At 54.0% G+C, this 20297-nt stretch overlaps 2 protein-coding genes across 2 annotated transcripts; one reads left to right on the top strand and one right to left on the bottom strand.

Annotated features, from left to right (window-relative positions):
- The first annotated feature begins 1888 nt into the window (after positions 1 to 1888).
- Calm3 (calmodulin 3) lies at positions 1889 to 10487 on the top strand. The gene is made up of 6 exons (XM_050132207.1): positions 1889 to 2288; positions 6283 to 6313; positions 8170 to 8313; positions 8418 to 8524; positions 8677 to 8812; positions 8906 to 10487. Exons 1-6 carry the CDS (start codon positions 2286 to 2288, stop codon positions 8932 to 8934), a joined length of 450 nt encoding a protein of 149 aa, XP_049988164.1. The 5' UTR covers positions 1889 to 2285; the 3' UTR covers positions 8935 to 10487.
- Positions 10488 to 15447: 4960 nt separating this feature from the next.
- Positions 15448 to 19922, bottom strand: Ptgir (prostaglandin I2 receptor). Its single transcript, XM_050132213.1, has 2 exons — positions 18790 to 19922; positions 15448 to 17732 (listed from the first exon to the last, which is right to left on the bottom strand). The coding sequence occupies exons 1-2, from the start codon at positions 19555 to 19557 to the stop codon at positions 17337 to 17339; spliced, it is 1164 nt and encodes a 387-aa protein (XP_049988170.1). The 5' UTR covers positions 19558 to 19922; the 3' UTR covers positions 15448 to 17336.
- Between the last annotated feature and the right edge of the window lie 375 nt (positions 19923 to 20297).

The following is a 20297-nucleotide window of genomic DNA, read 5'->3' on the forward strand; positions in this document are numbered from 1 at the left end:
GACCCCCCAACTATAAAATTATTTTTGTAGCCACTTCATAACGGTAATTTTGCTACTGTTATGAATCATATGTAAATATCTGATATGCAACCCCCAAGGGGTCGAGACCCACGTGCTGAGAATCGCTGTCATATGTAGTCATTCTTGCGTTAGAGGCTGCGGTTTAAGCCCAAGATCCATCCCTCATCCTCTCTGCCTCTGCTCTAAGTCAGTTTATTCCCTTCTGCTCTAGACGTTTTCTTTCCTAAGACGAGAGCAGATTTGGGAGGCGGCCACAGGCAGCATATACAGAAAGAATGAATTCTCCCATGGCCTCCCTCTACCTCAAAAGAAAGATTTCTGATCCCAGAAGTTCCCGAGACAGAAATCCAGGGCAGGGTTCTCATTGGTTCAGCCTACATCCTATTCTGGACGGGGCGTTATGATTTGTCTGACTAGATTAACACGTCTGTCTCTCAGCCAATCACAGTGGCGAGAAGCTGATGGACAACAAAGAGTCAACTCTGGCCGGACAATGTGGTGCACACCTTTTCTCCCAGCACTCGGGAGGCCAGCAGATCTCTGAAACTGAGGCCAGCCTTAAGCCTTATCTGCAGAGTGAGTTTCAGGACAGCTACGACTACACAGAGAAACCCTGTCTCGAAAAGGAGGAGGGGGAAGGAGAGAGGAAGAATGAATGAATGAGGAGGCGGAGGAGGAGGAGGAGAAGGAGGAGAGAGAATAAGAAGCAGGAGGAGGAGAGAATGAATAAATGAGGGGGAGGAGAGAGAGAATGAATGAGGAGGAGGAGGAGAGAGAGAGAATTAATGAATAAGGAGCAGGAGGAGGAGAGAGAGAATGAAGGAAGGAATGTCACCTCCTATTCTTTTGTTGTTGTTTTTGAGGCAGGGTTTCTCTGTCCTGTCCTGGAACTAGCTCTTGTGGACCAGGCTGGCCTCGAACTCAGAGATGCACCTGCCTCTGCCTCCCGAGTGCGGGGATTAAAGGCGCCACCACCGCCCGGCGTTACTGCCTATTCTAAACGAGGGAACTGTATAGTAGTTAGTATACGGTACCATATACTGTACAGTAGTCTCTGCTACCCTTATATAAGTTCTTTTTCCTTCTGTGTCTTGAATCCTAGAATAAGGAGTCACACTGTCTAAAGGATCAGAAAGGAAATGAGAACTGTGATGTCCCCAGCCCAGTCAAGCACCAGATCTCTGCATACAGCAGTGTCAATGAACGAATGAAAAGGTTTTGCATCCAGAGACTGTCCTGGGTACAGATCCTGAGAGGGTCAAGAGTCAAGTGGAGATTCCTACATATTGCTCTAGTGCACCTTTTAAATTCCCATGTTTGTTTACATTTATACAGAGTGCAAATGGAGGTCAGAGGAATACTTGTGGGAGTCTGGTTCCCCTTCTGACGTGAGTCCTCAGAATCGAACTCATATCATCGCACTTGACGGCAAGCGCCTTCACCCGCTGAGTCATCCCAGCATACTGTACCGGCAGAGGATGGAACCTTCAGGACAGGGACGGAACCTAGAAGACCCGGCCACTGTGAAGAGCCGGGCCAGGCAAGGCTCCCAGACCCCAAGGTTTTGGATTAAACCATCTTGTATCTGCTCAAGGGGAGAGAGAAGAAAGTCCTTCTGCGTCTTTCTCCAGCCTTTTTGCTACTTCCAAGCCTCAGAGACAACGTATTTGCGTCTGCAACACCCACACCGTTACCGTCTTCGCCTCTTTATGCCGCGCGGCCCCACAGAGCCACACAGCTCGTGCAGTCCCCCCACACACACCGCTCAGTGGCTCGCCCCGGTTTGACGCATTGCAGGGAAGGCCGGACCAATCGGCGTTGCGTTCTCATTTCCGCCACGAGGCGGGTCCAATGGCTGCGTGGCTCACAGAGGGACGCGTCACTCTCCGCCAACCGGTGCCCCTCCGCCAAAGAGGGAAGCTGAGCGGATAGAAGAGGCTGAGAGCGCGGAGACCGAAAGTAGTCCTCGTGGCGGGGAGCGCGCGTGCGCGTGCCCGGCGGCCAATTCCCGGGGCGAAGAGCGCGGTCCTGGAGCGGAGGGATCCGGAGAAAGCCGCAGTGCCGCGGGAGCGCGCGGGCCGGGTGGGGCGGGGCCGGGCAAGGCTGCCGTTGAGGGACCGTTGGGGCGGGCGGCGGCGGCGGCGGCGCGCGCTGCGGGCAAAGAGTGTGGAGGCGCGGACGCGCGGCGGAGCTCGAGCTGCTGCAGCTGCTGCCGCCGCCAGAGTAACCTCGATCCCCGAGCTCCGGACACCCGGTGCCTCGCCATGGTGAGTGAGGCGGCCGATGTCGGGAGGGGACCCCCCGAGATGACGAGCGAACCTTGGGAGACAGAGACCGGGCCCCTCGGGATCTCCCAGGCGGCCCTTGGGACTTCTAGAAGCTACTTTATCACCAGGTTGAATTGGTGGGACCCCCAAACAGATAATCTGAGACTTCAAATAGGGGAACACTGGACACCCTCCCCCCCGCGCGCGCAAGGAGCATTCGGATCTATCACGGGACGATTGATCTCAGAATCACATCCTTACCCCCCGCCCCGACCAAGGGAGGAGAAAATAGAAAACGCCGGCGATGAAGGCTTTAGTTTCTGGAAGAATGCAGGAGGCTGTTCCTGGAGGGGTGGCCGTGGGTAGCTGAGCCTGAGTGGGAGAGGGGGCCGATCGGCTCCTCAGGGGTATTCTGCAGAGGAGAGAATAGATGGAGATGGGATCCGGGGTCACTTCTGCCTACTAGACCCCGGTGGGGGAGGGGTCTCCAAGGACAAGCATTGCCGAGGAGGAGGGTCAGGTGCAGGCTGAGGTAAGGAGGAGCCGAGGTGGGTGGCTGCAGAGGCTAGAAGATGCTCTTGGAGCTTGCGGGGACCCACAGGGGGATTGAGGAGGATTGGGGTCCTCTTAGAGATGTTTTAAAGGAGTAGGAATGTGATCAGGGGTAGTGGGGAAACCAGGGAGCCTTGTGGAGAACTTGGTAGGGGGTAGCTAGGAAGGATTCTGAGGTTAAGGTTGTTGCACTACGAAGAGGGATTGAAGGGAGGGTTGGTGAGGTGTGTTTTGTTTGGGTCGGTGAAAAACGGGGTTTCCAAGGTGAGGGATGGGGGAGGACTTGGGTTTGGGTGGTGGGGTGAGATTGGGCAGGCTTCTAGAGGCGTGGTGGAGGAGACAATGAATGGTAACTGAGGTAGGCCTAGGTTTAGAGGTGGCTGTCTCCAGGGAAAGGTCCCACACAAAAGCTGATGAAGAGCCTGGGTTGGTAGTGGGCTCCTGCAGAGGATCTGAAGGAATGGCTGCGCGGCCCCCTTTCCCTGGGAAGAATGGAGCTAGGCCAGGCTGAAGGCACCATGGCAGCAGGAGCGGGTGGGCGGAGTTGTTCAGGTCCCTATTGCGCACTGAAACTGCATGAAATGAGAGTGGGGTCAAAGTTTGGGGTGCACCAGATAAGCTATCTTGCTTAAGCCAGGAAGCCTGGCCCCCTCGTTGTCCCCTCTAAGCCAGAAGAACTGCCTTTTTCCTCCAGCTCCATGCACCTGCCTCTACTCACTGTGCCAAATGACAGTGCAATACAGTACAGTGTGGTGTCAGTGACAGACTCCTAGTCCCATCCTCAGGGTGGGGGCTGCAGTGCTTCTCCAGAGAAGACCTTCAAGGGACCCTCTCATTGGCTTGAGGGCCACTTGTTCTTTAAAGGCCTCTTGCCCAGCTCCCCACAGCTAGAGCTTCTAGAGGCAAAACAGCAGACTACTTCTCCCCTGGTCCTGCCACCCACAACATCCCCAGCCCCCCCAGGCTCAGCCTGGGAACCGTGTGCACCACCCTCCCTGGCAAAGCTGGGGAGGACAGGCAGCCGCCACCATGTATCAGATCTCATACTGCTGACACAGACCTGAGGGCTCCTCTTGCCGCCACCCCATTCCCCCCCCAGCAGAACCTTGCTAAAGGAGCCCTGCAGATTGGGCAGCTGCCAGCAACCCCCACTCCCCACCTCCAAAGGAGGGTCCCAGCTTTGGCCCTGACCAGCTTTTCTCTTCCTGTTTGTAGTCAGCAGGATATTGGAGGGAAGAATCCCTGGTAACTGGCCTTGGACTTTGGCCTGAGCTCTGTGGCTCCTCCTTGGCCCGGGTGAGGGGCCCTGGTCTTGGTTTCTGAGCTCATTTAACAGGGCTTTTCTGGCACCCGCTGGGGACTGGAACAAGACAGAGAATAATCTCCTCTTCCCTCCCCACCCCAAGTTGCTTTTTCTTGTCCAGCCTCTCTCTGGAGCCTGAGATGAAGCTTCGGGAAAACGCAGGGTTATTCTTCGGTGAAAGCCAATGATCTGGGCTGGGAAGGGCCTCCAGCAATAGTCAGCCTTACTTCTTGGGCCATTGTTTTCCAGGCCAACAGCCCTGCTGGGATATCTTGTGGCCTTTCCTTGATGGAGCAAGGGAAAGGGCTCCCGGATGTCAGGGAGAGTGTCTGACAGGCCCTCCACAGAGCCAGAGCCACGCCTATTTGCAGCAACCGTGACAGTGCCTCTGCAGCTTCCAGCTCTTTGGGGAGAAATAGCACATAGCAGCCTCCAGGGCCGGGCATCCTTGGCTCTTCTGCTGCAACCTGCCTTGGCCTTCTTGCCCCCATTTCCCCTTTAGTGTCACCAAAAGGGCGAGAAAGCAGGGCTTCTTGCAGGCAGCACTGTGTGATGGGAAGGTCCCAAGTGGGCTGTCTTTTCCCATACTAGGCCCATGGAAGAGAATGAAAAGCAGATGGGCTCCATAGCTGTCCTCCCCGCTGCTCCTCTCTGCTTCCTCCTCCCCTCCCCCAGCACAGACTGGCCTCGGTAACCAGAAGCCCATTCTCTTCTCACTTTCTGGGAGCAGCCAGCAGCAGTGTCCTCAGGTGTCAGAAACAAGGGGTGGGCCTGGGCGCCTTCTCCCACACTTGAGCTCAGGAGGGCAGTTAGAGCAAGGGCTCCTTGGCCCAGGCCACCAGGTCAGGGTTAGGAAGCCCACCACTCTGAGTCATTTTGATAGCCGTGCAAGGACTATCCATTTTGCCTTTGCTATCTCTACTCCCCACTCTCACCCCCGCAGGCATCTCCCCACTGTCACCATCACTTTGACTCCTCTGATACTTTATGTTTGGGGCTTGGTCTCAGGTTCTCTTCCTCCAGATTAAACAGTATCCTCCAGTGTGCATCATTATGAATATGGAGTGGGGTGGGCTGGTGTTTGTAAGACCTGCTCAAGGGGTAAGGGTGGGCAGTGTTTGTGGCCTTTGCTAGAAGCTCCAGAACCTTAGTAGAATGATATGTATGCCTGCCATAGTTCATTCTGTTTCTGGGGGCTCCAAGCTCAGGCTGGGACCCTGCTGTGGCCTTCGTACTCCTTGCCCTCATGGAAAAAGGAAAGGAAGCATCGTGGACTACAGTGGCCCAGGGATTCTCACAGCAAAAATAAAATTAGCCTTATAGCTTAGAAGTTGGAATCCAACCCCCATTCACTCCTCCCTTTAGGACCTCTGCACCACAAACAACCAGGGCTGTAGTGAGGAAGAGCTGAGCACTTTACCTCCACCATGCAACCCTAGATGAAGCGGGTGCTGAAGCCTGGACTGAAAAGGGTTAAAAACTGCAGTGCTGAATAGGAAAGGCTGAAGCCCAAACAGACTTCAGTCCTTTGCCACCGTGGTTGCCTGATGCAGTCACTTCCTGTCGCTTGACCCTCTTACCCAAAAGTAACAGAACAGAATGGTGCCCTATTCCTACCTGGCACGTGAGTGGCTAGAGCAGCCTCTCCCCTGACCAGGGTTCTTTCAGGCCCTGGAGCAACTTGGAGACACCAGTTAAAAGAAGTGTTGACAGTCTAGTATCTCCAAATGAGAAGCTAGCGAAGATAGCCCCAGGCAGCTTCCCTCCACCCTACCCAAGGACTGGCCTGGAACCTTCTAGAGCACTTGATGAGGCCTCTAGGGCAGCTGCTTCTTGCCTCAGCCTCTGGGGCTCCCTAAGCGCAGCCTCAGCACTGCATGCTCTGTATCCAGGTTGGCGTTGGAGCAGCCCTGCTCCCGGGCTGGGTGCTTCCTCAGCATGCCTGTGGTTGCAGCCCACCCTAGCACCTGACTTGTGGGTCCTGACTATCCTAGACCCTGACTCGGGCACGCGCTTCCCTCGCCCAGCAGGTACACCTTATGAAAGTGGCCTCAGCAGAGAGGTCTGGGCAGGGGCAGGATGCCACATCCCAGGTGGGTGGCTTAGCCCTGCGGCTTACTCTCCTTCCTCCTTTTCCAGGCTGACCAGCTGACTGAAGAACAGATTGCAGGTGAGTGCCACTCTGAAGCAGGATCTTAGCTAGCCCCTGATCTGATGACGGGTGTCCAGGCCTGCAGCTAGAATGCTGGTGAATGTGCACTGCCACACCTTCCCCACAGCCCTGGGCCAGGCTATGAGGGCTGTCCACCTCCTCCTGGGTCCCTCCTGGGTCCTTGAAATGACGTTCTCCTGCAAGTCCCACCCAGCTGGCCCTCCCAGTTCGGGCCAACCAAACTGAGGAGGTGTACCCCTACCTCCCTTGCTATTGGCTGGCCACTCCCACCTCCACTGCACACTTGCTTCCTTTTTCCTCTTCCTACTCATCTCTGATAGATCTTAGCTTCCCTGACCCCACCTCAAGCAGGGCGCTTCTTTCTCTCCATCACTCCTGCCTTTGTGGTACAGGCCTTCTGATGTTCTGTTTGGTTTTTTTCCCTGTTATTGCCTGACACCAGGAATCAGTTCCTAGAGCATAGCACTTAGTTGTATTAGCTGCTACCATATCCTCAATGCCTGGAGCATAGTGGGCACCCCATAAATTCTTCCTGCATAAACAACAGTCTCCTGCCTCACATAAGCTAAGCAAACCCCCCTAGACCCCATGTGGCTTTATTTTTGTGGCTCTGCCCCCAACCCAAGCCCCCAGGAAGACCAGCTGCAGGACTGATGGAGCTATGGACTAGGTTTCCATGCTTCTGCCCCTCCCCCTCCATAGCCTGAGGCATTCCTGGGATATCTCCTAACCACAGGTTGCCACACAGCTGACCAGAGGCCAAAATAAGAGAAGAGAAGGTCTCTGCCCTCAGCTTTGCTGTCCATGACCTATTAGGAGAGGACCTGTTTTCTCAGAGTCACACTTTGGCCCTGAGCAGCTAGAGAGCCACCAAGGAAAGCTGAAAGATTAGAATTGTTTATTGGTCATGAGCTCATGGGTCACATGACCCGCTCTCGACTGCCTGCCCCACTACCAGCATCCCCAAGGAGACTTGGACTATTTCCCCGAGCCCAGAAGCTCAGGTCACAGCTGCCCAGCAGTGTGTGTCCCTTCCATCCCCAGCCTGGCCCTCTTATAACACAAACACCTCGCTTTTCACCCTGAGCCCATTAGCAAAACGTCCACCACCCCCCTCCACCACCCCCGCCCCCAGCCCACACCCTCTTGAGAACAGGCTGCCAGGCATCTGTTCTCAGAGGGTTTGGGGGTGGGGAGCTCTGGGTGCCAAAGTGGGCCCAGTGGGAGGGCAGGAGCCACATGCTTCTCTCCCTTCTCCTGATGCGGCCCCAGCTGTGGCCTTCCCACTCAGCACCACACTCCTGGTCCTCCTGACTTGGCAGGCATCCCCCTTTGCCTCCCAGCCCCTCAGCCCCACATACTGCCCATCAACCAAGTCCTGCTGCGGACAGCCCCACACGTCACCGCCCCCACAGGCTTGACGCCTCCTCTGGAAGCTGGTAGGACCCACAGCTGGGGACTGGGCTGGCAGTGCACAACAGAAGGAATTTGATGTAACATTTCCCTTTGAGATTGACACAGAACCTCTGCAGTCTCCCCTTCTCCTCCTGCCAGTTGACCGTGGCTAGTGAACTTCAGATGGAGAATTGTCTTGCCTCTTATCCGTTCCATCACTTTGGTCCAGTGCATCATTTGAGAGAGAGGCCAAAGCCAGGGACCACAAAGAAATGGAGAACTATGAGAGGACAGCTGTCAGGCCAGATCACTTGGCTCGATGGGCTGAGGAGGAAAGAGTGAAAGAAGGCAGGGGTACACTGAAGAGTGGGAGCCCTGAGCCCTGTGTCTTCCCTTCCACCTGAAAACAGGTGACTACTGTAACCCTTGGCTGCTGGTACATTCCTTTCTTTCCCCAGAGTTCAAGGAAGCCTTCTCCCTCTTTGACAAGGATGGAGATGGCACCATTACCACCAAGGAGCTGGGGACTGTGATGAGATCGCTGGGGCAGAACCCTACTGAGGCTGAACTGCAGGACATGATCAATGAGGTGGACGCTGATGGTGAGCTCCTAAGAGTGTGCTCACCCACTCTGCTCACTCGACCTCGGGGAACTGTTATCTCTCCTACAGGGCTCTGGGTAACACCTACCTCTCTGCTCTTCCAGGCAATGGGACCATTGACTTCCCAGAGTTCCTGACCATGATGGCCAGAAAGATGAAGGATACAGACAGTGAGGAGGAGATCCGAGAGGCCTTCCGTGTCTTTGACAAGGTAAGCAGTCAGTCCCTATGACAGATGCCTAAACAGTAAAGCTAGAGTCTCCTCTGCACTTCCAGAACCCCTTCTCCCAGTATGTGGGGGAGGCCACTACAGCTCTCCAAGCAGGGGAAGCTGAGTGACAAGCCTTGGTCCCCAAACCCCAGGATGGGAATGGCTATATCAGTGCCGCCGAGCTGCGTCACGTCATGACGAACCTGGGGGAGAAGCTGACGGATGAGGAAGTGGACGAGATGATCCGAGAGGCTGACATTGATGGAGATGGCCAGGTCAATTATGAAGGTGAGTTGTGTTCGGCAGGTCCTCCATGCCCTGGAGCTGGGAGACTCACAGGGGTTTAGCTTGTGGTGGACTCAACTCCACATCTCTTGGCAGAGTTTGTACAGATGATGACTGCGAAGTGAAGGCCCGGGCAGCTGGCCATGCCCGTTCTCCTGATCTCTTCTCGCGCTCTCCTCTCTTCAACACTCCCCTGCGTACCCGGTTCTAGCAAACACCAATTGATTGACTGAGAATCTGATAAAGCAACAAAAGATTTGTCCCAAGCTGCATGACTGCTCTTTCCCCGTCCTCCTGACTGTCCCTCCATGCCCCTCATCGCTTCCTTTGGCCTCCCCCCTTCTGTTCCCATTTTCCAGGCCTGATGCATTCATAAGGTGAACCCCATTGCCCTGGGGAGCCTCTGCCCTCCTCCTCCAGCCCGGATGGCTCTCCTCTGTTTTTGGTTTGTTTCCTTCTGTTTGCCCTTCTTTGGGTGCTGGGGTGACCACCAGTCCTGTCCCTGCCCAGTGGGGAGGGGAGCCAGACTTGCCAGGTGGAGGAGCATGTCCTCTGCCACTGTTGCATGCACCCCAGCCCTGTGATTCTATGTGCAAACCCAGCAGCCTGTGGGGCGGGGTGCCAAGAGGGGGCGTTCCAGGACTGAGAGTCGAGGAAGTGTGGCAGTGACAGGATGTGACCCAGGATGGGGGTGGGGGGTGGGAGGGTTGGGAAGGGGCAGGAAGGCTCTTGGAAGCTAACATGCTTTCACTGCTGGAGGGGGACGGACAGAGCGGACAGCACTCGGGTCTGTTCTGAAACCATCTGGCTGGCTTTCTGAGGTCAAGCTGGGTGGGGGACTGTCATTGGCCATGATGCCGATCACACTTGCCCTCATCCCTCCAGCGATCTCACGCTGTTCTGTAAATACCTGGTGCTAACATCCCATGCCGCTCCCCCATGGCGTCCCCAGCCACCTGCCCAGTTCAGGGCTGGTCCAAGAATGATGTGGGGGATGGTCGCTGTGTAATGTGCTGGTGATCTTTTTTCTTCTTCCCCTTTATGCCCCTTAAAACTTTGATTTTTGTCCCTAACATGCCGGGCCAACTAAAGGAAGGGTGGGGAGAGGGGAGATGAGCCCCACCATGCTCACAAGAACCAACCTGCAATAAACACTTCTGTGGGCCACCGCGCAGAGCACGCAGCGGGCACCTCCTGCCCCTCCGTGGTGACTTGGCATTGCTTTCTGCCCGCCTCTGCCCTCCTCACCCTGCCTGCCCCACTCCCCGGCGGAGAGCATGATCCGCACCCTTGCTTCTGACTCTAGCCTCTGGGACATATGTCAGTCAACGTGGGCAGTTCAGTCTGGGTTCGTTTCCTTTCTCTGTTCTCATCTGGCCCCCCAGGGCAATCACGTTGCTTTTGCTGGGACCTGCCCAGCTTTGAGACTCCTTTCCACCCCTTGGCACCAGCCTTGAGGGAGGGAGGGAGGGACAGGGCATATCGGGAGACCCAGCCAAGAGCTGAGGGTAAGGGCAGGTAGACGTGAGGCTGTGGACTTTGCGGAATGTTTCGGTTTTTGTTTTTTCGTTTTGTTTTTTATTTTTGTTTTTGTTTTTAAACCGGGCAATATTGTGTTCAGTTCAAGCTGTGAAGAAAAATATATATCAATGTTTTCCAATAAAATACAGTGACTACCTGTCTGGACTCTTCCATCTGCCCTCAACCTTCCTCTGGACAGGTCACCGAGGATAGGTACTACCCTGGCCCAGCAGTCTGGATCTGTCTGGGTGAGGACTTCAGAGAGAGGCCCACCGTCAGGAGAGCTCCCAGAGGCACCTGACCCAACATGGAGAAAGGGTACTACAGCCAAAGGGAACTAGGGAAACCTTGTGACTGGGGAACAGATTGTGAGGGGCCAAAGACTGGTTGGAACAAAGGGTGACAGGTTCTTCATGGGTGAGTCTCCCTGGTGGCCTCCCAACTATGACACCAGTTAATCACTGGCAGCATATGTAAGAGCAGGAGTGCCCCAGAGGATCTTGAGCAGTTGTGACTCACCCCTAGGGCCATGTTCAGGGCCAGCCTGGGCTGCAGAGAGACCCAGTCTCATTTGAAAAAACAAAAACTCCAATCAGTTGCAAGGCACAGCTGCTCACTGACTTCCTGCACTTCGCGAGGCTGTGGAGAGAGGCCTCCAGTTCTCTGGAGCTGCAGCAGAGGGATGTGGTAGGGTGTGCATAAAGAGCTCCCAGCGGCAGGCCCCCCTCGCCTCCTGATTTCAAGGGGGCCAGAGAGGTGGCTCAACAGCTAAGAGCCCGACAGCCACATAAGCCCATTGCTGTAGGGCACATCTGTATGTAGTCCTAGCACTCCTATGGTGAGATCCGAGAGTCTGCTGAGAGACCCTGCTTCAAAGCAGGCGGAGAAGAACCTGCTAGCCACACCTGTACTCCTACAAGGATAGATGGGGCCACATCGTACTGAGTGGAGCAGTGGCTTTTCCCCTGGGCCTCAGTTTACTAAAATGGAAAGTAATTCCTGAACTACTAGAAATAAGCTCCAGGTTGTGCCACCATGTGTTCATATCCTCACCCTGCTTTGGCTTAGGAGCTGGAGACTTGGTTTGTTTTTTCCCTGACAGGAAGCCTGAGCAGGTAAAGCCTGCCACTTGGAAGTGACAGTAGAATCAAACTTTCCTCTTGTCACTGGGCTTCCAGATGCCGCGCGTTTGACCACAGCATACCCCCAGTCCACCCCCACCACAATGAATCCTTACCAATGTTTGGGAAAACTTACTACTTGAAGACAGGTCACATTATTAAATAGCCATCACACTGCCCCCTTTTATCTTTTACAAAACAAAGACACCCCACACAGAGCTTGTAACAGTCCCAGGGTGAACAGTGAGGCCAGGCAGCTAGCTACAACTCCAGGCCAAGGAAGCACTTAAGGGGAGCAGTCGTGTCCAGATCAGGCTCCCAGATATGGAGGTGCCAGGCAGAGTCCCCTCAGAGTCCAAGCAGCCACCTCTGTCATTCTCAGCATGACCAGCAGATGGAGCCATGAGGCCAGAGGCCTGCTGCTCAGGCCCTTGGGACTGGTACTTATTAGTGTTGCGTTCTTTAACAGTTTTTTACAACTTAGCTTGATTAGCAACCTAGGAAGCCCTCAGCCACTGCTATCTGCAGTTCAGTGCAGTTGGAAGATGGGTGGTGTGACTGGCCTTGGAGCTGAAGCACATGCTCTCCTTGGCTAGGCTCACTCTCTGGCCTCACTGGTTTCCTTCTCAGCAAACTGGCCCTGTGCCTCAGCATGGCTCCTGCTGTTCCTGATGTGTGTCTGTTCTCTCTACAATACAGCCACAACTAGAAGATTGCTAATGACTCAATGGCCGCTGCCTCCACAGCCTCCATCCATCCATCATGCTCCTAGAAAGTTGTAACTTCTGTTGTACATGACCTTATTCAGCTCCTCCATAGGTTCTGGGTCACTGTGTGGAGTTACTCCCATCAGGTCATAGCCCTATCTGTAGGCTTGTCTTTTTCTCTGCTGGGCATGGAACCCATGGTCACGAGCATGGGAAGCAAGCCATCTTCCTCTGAGTCACATTTCCAGAGCTTAGTGGTTTGCTGCTTTTTTCAAAAGCCATTTCTGTATTTGTTTGTTTTATTGAGACAGGGTTTCTCTGTATATCCCTGACTATCCTGGAACTTGCTCTGTAGACCGGGATGGCCTCAAACTCAGAGAGCTACCTACCCCTGCCTCCCAAGCGCTGGGATTAAAGGCAGGTGCCACCACCACCCAGCTACTTTTTATTTTCTTTAATTTGGTTTGGTTTGAGAGAGAGTCTCATGTAGCCCAGGCTGGTCTAGAACTCACTATGCAACTGAAGATGACCTTAAACTCCTGATGCTCCTGCCTCTACCTTGAGTGCTGGCATTACAAACCTGTACCACCACACCCAGCTTCAAAACTGCTGGAGCCGGGCAGTGGTGGCGCACGCCTTTAATCCCAGCACTTGGGAGGCAGAGGCAGGCGGATCTCTGTGAGTTCGAGACCAGCCTGGTCTACAAGAGCTAGTTCTAGGACAGGCTCCAAAACCACAGAGAAACCCTGTCTCGAAAAACCAAAAAAAAAAAAAAAAACCGTGCTGGAGATGGAGCCCAAGGCTTTGAGCAAAGTCAGCAACTCTACCAGCTGAGCCACATCCCCAGACTGCCTTTGATTTTCTTGAGACAAGATCTTGCTAAGTAACCTAGGCTAGCCTCCAGCTTCAGGCAATTGTGCCTCGGCCTTCCAAGTGCAGAAATGAAAGGTATTTGTCATACACCCAGCTTGTACATGTTGTCAGTTCAGTGCTAGGAAGAAAAGAAAGAGGGCTGGCAAGATGGTTCAGCAGATAAAGGTGCTTGCCACCAAGCCTGAAACCTAAGTTCAATTCCTGGAACCGACATAGTAGAGAGAGAATTGGTTCCTGAAAGTTGTTTTCTGACCTCGGTATGCTCACTGTGGCATATGTACACACACATGCACGCACGCAAAGTAAGTGTAAAAGACTTGTAAAGAAATGACTAGAGAAGTTGAAGGGTTAATTGGGAGAAGCGGGTCAGCAGAGTGGGAGAGGATGAGAGAGGGTTCTGGGGTGAATTGACTGCCCTACTTTGTACATGATATAAAATGGTGACAGACCCACCCCCAACAGGTGCCTGGGACTTTTCCCCACACATCCATGTCCGATGTTCTATCTGTCCACAGCACAACTTGTAATTTCATGTGTAAGATGCTTCCTCTCACACATATTGATGTGATTGTTCAGTCGTTGTCCCTCTGGACTGTGAGAAAGTTAGGGCCAAGGCTGTGTTCTTTTTGCTCCATCAGACACTGAGTAGCCTCTGGCTCACAGTGGACCCAAGGGAAAGTATGACGAATTAGTAACACACGAGAGGCCCGAGAAACCAGTGAGGCATTGGATCTCAAAGTCAGAACTTACAACAAAACAGAAACACTCCCTGCTACTCGGCTGGATTGCTTCCTAAATCCTTAGCCCAGTGCAGTCACCACCTCCAAGAAGCCCTCACTGCTGTCCCTCTGCCCTTCCCGAGCCCTGACCACATGAACACAGGGCTGTGAGCCCCAGGAGAGCAGAATCAGGGATGTGTCTGCCACTGGCGTGTCCCCAGCGTCACAATGGACGGGTCAAGATGGGTGAGAGGGTAGACGCGGGTATATCCTGGCAGGCTGCCATCATGACACTGAAAGGGGTCAGAAAGCGGTGGGGGAGGAAGCAAAGTTTAAGTGATCTTTTTTCCATTTTTTAGGGTGCTAGGCGTTGACACCAAGGCTCACACTTGTGAAATGCACATTCCACCCCTGAGCAGGAAAGCCCCCACCTCCACCCAGTTCTGAAGATGGAATACGGAGCCCAGGGCCCCAACTAGGCAAGCGGTGGCTACTGAGTCACATTTTTGTTTGTTTGGTTTTGTTTTCGAGACAGGGTTTCTCTGTAACTTTGGAGCCTGTCCTGGAACTCACTCTGTAGACCAAGCTGGCCTCGAACTCAGATCCACCTGCCTCTGCGAGTGCTGGGATTAAAGGTGTGCGCCACCACCACTCCACTTGAACCACATTCTTTTTTTTTTAATTATTTATTTATTTATTTATTATGTATACAATATTCTGTCTATGTGTATGTCTGCAGGCCAGAAGAGGGCACCAGACCCCATTACAGATGGTTGTGAGCCACCATGTGGTTGCTGGGAATTGAACTCAGGACCTTTGGAAGAGCAGGCAATGCCCTTAACCACTGAGCCATCTCTCCAGCCCCTTGAACCACATTCTTTTAAGCCAGAGCTGGCCTTACATTCTCCGTTGCTGGGGATAGACCTGGACCTCCTTCCTACTCGACTGCCAAAACCGAGACCACAGGTGTGCGCCACCATGCTTTACTCTTTTGTTCTTTCTAAATTAGCTCAACCTCTCCAGCACTAAGACTATAGGTGTAAGCCCCTGTGCCCAGCTGACCTTTTGTTTTGTTTTGTTCAAGACAGGGTTTCTCTATGTAACCTCCCTGGCTGTCCTGGAACTTGTTCTGTAGATCAATCTGGCCTCGAACTCACAAAGATCCACCTGCCTCTGTTTCCCGAGAGCTGGGATTAAAAGCATGTGGTACCACCACCCAGCCAGCTGACTTTTTATTAATAACCTCAACTAATATACTGTTATTATTCTGGGATTGATTTGAAGCTAGGCATGGTGCCCTATACCTATAACTCCAGCCTAGGGAGGTAGAAGGATCGGGACTCCAAACTTATCCTCTGCTACCTGGCAAGTTCCAGACTAGCCTGGGCTCCATGACACCCTATCTAAAGATGTTTAAAGTGCTCTGGGATGACGGTTCAGTGAGTGAAAGCCCTGGCAGTGCAATCATGAGCTCCAGATCCTAGCACCCGCGAAGCAAGCTGCGTGTCCCAAAGCACCTGTAGCTCCAGTCCCAAGGAATCCAGTGCCCTCTTCTGGCTTCTGAACATGCAAAGATGCACAAATGCACACCCGAGCACATGTGCATGCATGCACACACATGCGCATGCACACACATGCGCATGCACACACGCACACACACATGCACATGCACACGCGCTCACACACATGCAACGCACACATCTAAGAAAATAGCATGAACATTTCTAAAAGCTTTCGTTATTTTTCAGCATTACATTTTTTTATTCTGTTAAAATACCCGTAAATAAAAATGACCATTTTAACCATTTGCTATTCGCAGACAACTATAGATTCAATGGTGTTTAGACCATTTACTGTCAGCAGTACTGACATCCTGTACCTTCCAGTACCTTCAGACCGAGCACCTCAGCCTAGTTGGTTTTATGATTTTGTTTGTTCGCTTATTTGGTTTGGTTTTTCGAGACAGGCTTTCTCTGTGTAACAGTCCTGGCTGTCCAGGATCTTGCTCTTGTAGACCAGGCTGGCCTTGAACTCAGAGATCTGCCCGCCTCTGCCTCCCAGGTGTGCACCACCATGCCCAGCTTGTTTTATGATTTTATTCGTTGTTACTAGGGTTTGGAGACAGAGTCTCAAATGCCCCAGGCTGACCTTGAACGCCCTATGTAATACTTGGGGATGACCTTGAACTGCACCCCTCCTGCCTGAGTACACACATGCTGGGATCACAGGCCTGCACCTCTGCACCCAGCTTACCTGTTTCCACCTCTCCTGACACTCCTGCCTCTTCCTGAGAGTGATCAGAAACATATTTATTAGGGGTAAGAAAAGTTAAAACAAATCCTTATTCTAACTGTGCTTGCCCATTTGACAATATTGACAGCAACTTCCTTCCAGGTCCCGTGCTAAGTTGCTGTTTTTGGGGGGAGGGCATCATTCGATCCTCACAGCATACCTGTCAGATAATAATGAAAAGGAAGCCGAGAGAGAGGCCTAAGAAAACGGTAGACATGGGCTACTCCACATTTCCGTTGTCTATTGACTATTCCACATTCCTGGTCAGGCTAGGAGACTGGCCTCTCTGGGCTTTGGTCCCCGCTGCCCCTAAAGGCTCCGTTAATATGGTTAATACACTGCCAAGCAGATGGAGTGGGAGGGTGAATGACCTGAGTAGCTGAGAAATGGGAACCAGGGCAGCAGTGAGGAGCATCGCTGTGCACCCTCCCTCCAGCTGACTGACTCACTTCCCTTCATGCTAGTCAACGCATTCCCAGGCTCCCTGGCTTCTGTGCTTGGAGGGACGCCTGCTGCCTTCAGGATCCCGCAGGAGTTTGTTGAGTGAATGAGTGAAGTCTTTGTGGTGGTTCCAAAGATGGTGAGTTGAGGTCCAGTTCTAAAAGGAGGCAGTTGTTTGTTCCAGGATGGAGAGACAGGCTTGGGACATGCATCAGCACCATCTCTGGCTTGCCGCCTGCCCCTCCCCCAAAGTTCACATAGCATACGTCTCCCGAGCTGTGGTGTTTCTCAGGCCATTTCTGTCCCAGACACATGTCCAGCAATGTCACCGACAGAGCAGTGGCCTTCTCACTTCCTTTTGCGGTTGAGGACCCCAAGTCAGATAGCGGATGGGAAACGGAGGAGGGCAGGAACGGTTCTGAGAGAGGTTGCTGGAATGGCTTGGGACAGGGCATGGCTGTGTGTCCCCTGGGGACCCGGGGTAGACATCCAGGGGTCCCTTTGGTGGAAGTGGAGAGCAGCATACTGGAGTCCACAGAAGCCACTGGAAACTTTTCTGCTCCCTAAATATTTGGACAGCCAGATAGATGGGAGAGCTCAGGGCCGGAGCAGCCCGGCCAGGCCCCAGTTATTTTGAGAGAATCTTTCTTGAGAGCCACAGAACGTGCCTCCAGCATCCCTCGCCCTCTTCCCAAGGCCTGTAGCCTCTGTCCCAAAGGAGGAAAACAGCAGCAGACACTCCCAGACTTTGGGGATTAGATATGTGGCTCCCACCATCAGTTGAGTCCCTGATCTTCTGGCTTCTGATCCTGTGACCCTGGGCCCAGGATGGCATGCAGGACCAGCTTAGATGTCAGCAGAGGGAGCAAGCAACCATGGCTTCTCTTTTGGATGGCTTTCCCACGGAGCAGCTGTCACCCCCAGACAGAGGCACAGCAGTCAATGGTGCCACCTGCCCGGTGCCCCAGGATGTCAGGGGCACCCAGTTCCCTTCCTTAGCCTGGAGAGCAGTGGGAGCCAGTGGGTCTCTTCTCCCCGATGATGGCCGGGAAAGGGTTGTCTGTAAGTCCCCATGGACAGAACGGGCACATAAACAACATAGCCAGAGCTTGAGGCGTTGGAAGACAGCCTTTCGGAAAAGGATGAAGACCCAGGGGTCCAGGATGGGGTTGAAGGCATTGAAGCGGAAGGCGAGGAGGTCCCCCATCTCACTGCTGTCCGGGGCAATGGCCTGGGTGAAGCCTCGGATCTGAGGGGCAGGGCAGATGCATCATGGGTTTGTCCTCCCTCATCCCTGTACCCTGCCTCCCATGTCTTGCCCACAGGGATGAGGAGTTGTGGCAGGTCGGAGGGGAAGGAAATGAGATACGGTGAAGAAAGATGCAGACTGGATTGCCAGTGTGTGCATGCATCCGGAGAGCGGCAGACAGAAAAGCCCCCAGGAAACAGCTAAGGGCAGGCAGAGGAAAGATGAGGTTGGGGCAAAGGCTACCCATCTACCAGACCCACCCTTTGCAGCTAAGATGACCTCCCCCAACCCTCACAGATGCCTGAGCCCTCTAGGGCTCCCCAAACCTAATGTAGAGCCACCCTTGGGGGTGGGTTTGGCAGTCACTGTTAGCCCTCAGAAGGTTGAAACTCTCCAAATCCATCCCAGTCTCCATTCTGAGACCCGGCTTAGAAGTGTGCCTAGAGGGTGTCACCAGCACTGGCTGCTGTAGTAGGAGGGACAGCACACGGTCCCTGTGGGGAGCAGCGAGAGTGGGAAGCCGAAAGGGTGGGGAAGGCAAGGGTGGGGTCTGGGCTCAGAGAATGGGAGCTCGTGGTTGTGTATGGTTAGATGAGAGAGCAGGCTGGAGGCTCCGTTTGTGTGATCGCGGGCAACACTCGCTATCATCCTCCTGTAAAGAGGATGGGACTTGGGTGTCATTTCCTGCCTGGTGCTTCTGAAACGATTGTGCAAGGTCAACTTGAAATTTATCTGAAGAGGCGTTTGGAAGCCATTAACATTGTGTTGGCAGAAAGCAAGTATTCATGAATCGTGTGGATCCTGTTCTCTCCATAATGGTGTGTTTGATCGGGAAGCGGGGCTGAGGGGACAGCTAAGGGCTGGAGGGGGGAATGTCTAGTGGAGAAAAGAAAGTGGGGAGACTTCTTAGAGTGGTCAGTTGTTGGGTGGAGCACACAGTTACTGTCTCACCCTTTGTGAGCCTCGGTTTCCACATCTGCCAAAGTGGGCATGACAGATGAAGAACAGAGCTGCCCTCCTCCTCTCCTCCTGCACCTCAGTTCCAAGAGACACTCACCGTGAGAGGCAGGGAGCACACAGCCATGATGCCTGTCATGAGGGCCAGCAGAATCAGGTGGTCAACTTCGTCCTCCCGGGCCCGAGAGGTCGGCACCAATGAGCCATGGTGGCGTCTCTGCTGGCGGTACATGTGGCAGAGGCTGATAGTGACGGAGCCATTGCAGAAGAAGATGGAAGTCACCAGCAGGGCCACGAGACTGGCATAGGCCAGGGAGAAGGCACAGCCACCAGGCTGGGCGGAGCGCATACGGATGAAGCACCAGCTCCCAGGACAGTACTGCTGATGCTCGCCCAGGCCCAGCAGGGGCAGAGAGCAGAAGAGGCAACAGAAAGCATAGATGGCAGGCAGGGCCAAGCGGGCACAGCGTGGCCCGTCCAGCTGGGCGTACAGGTAAGGATGACTGAGTGCCAGGCATCGCTCCACGGCCATGGCAAAGAGAATGAGTGTGGAGGCCAGGCCAAAGAAAGTCATGGCAAAGGCAAACGTGTCGCACAGCGCCGACCCACCGTGGGCCAGGCCCAGCAGGGAGCTGTTTCGAGCATAGGCCACAAACACTGCGGGGCTCAAGAAGCACGTGCCCAGAAGGTCTGTCACCGCCAGCCCAGTGACCAGCACTGCAAAGGCCGATGGGTGTGACTTCCGTCTCGCACCCAGGATGCCCAGTGCCAGCCCGTTGCCCACCACGCCGGCCACGAACATCAGGGTGCTGGTGGCAGGTCCTACCGAGTCTCGCACATAGGTGAGGTTCCGGCAAGAATCTGCCATGCCCTGCCACTCTCTGACACCCAGGGGTGGCAGGTGGGTGAGTGGTACCAGGATGTCCACTGCTGGCCACAGTCGTCACAGCAACCAGGATCTGCCAGTCGGTCCCCAGTTTCCCGAGTGCTTCTCGGTCTTCGTGTTTTGTCTTCTCTAGAGCTTGTCACTCTCCTGTTTCTCTGTTTCTGCCCTTCCTTCTCCTGGTGTCTCTCCCTCGTCCCCGTGTACACTTGAGTTCCCACTACTCCAGTCCCTCGCTCTACAATTCTCTGCCTACCCTTTACATTTCTGCTTTCCGGACCCTTCAGCACTTCTGCCTTCTCTGCCGTCCGGCCCCTCAGTCTCCTGTCTGCGGGTCTGTTAGGTCTCAGTCAGCTTCTCCCTCCTAGGGCCCGCCCTCCTCCTCATCTTGCCTGCTGCCCCAGCTTTTTTTCATTTCCTCTCCGCCCCGCCCTCCTCCTCTGTGCTGGTCTCTAGAGGGCCCCTTGGGCTCCCTGCCTGCTTTCCCTGGCTTGTACCCCATCCCCTTCTCTGAGCATCCATCCCTTGCCTCTGCCCAGTCCCCTCCTCACACAATCCCCCCCCCCAGTGTCACCTGCTGCCACCACCCCACACTCAGCCTCTGCTGTTTTTCACACCCTCTAGCATCTGTGTGTGTCTCTGTGTGTGTGTGTCTCTGTGGGTGTGTGTCTGTGTGTGTGTCTCTCTCTCTCTGTGTCTCTGTGTGTGTGTGTCTGTGTGTATCT

This window comes from Alexandromys fortis, unplaced genomic scaffold (assembly GCF_014885135.2).
Source record: "Alexandromys fortis isolate MF-2015 unplaced genomic scaffold, M_Fortis_MF-2015_v1.1 scaffold_408, whole genome shotgun sequence".
In the NCBI taxonomy this organism is placed as follows: domain Eukaryota; kingdom Metazoa; phylum Chordata; class Mammalia; order Rodentia; family Cricetidae; genus Alexandromys; species Alexandromys fortis.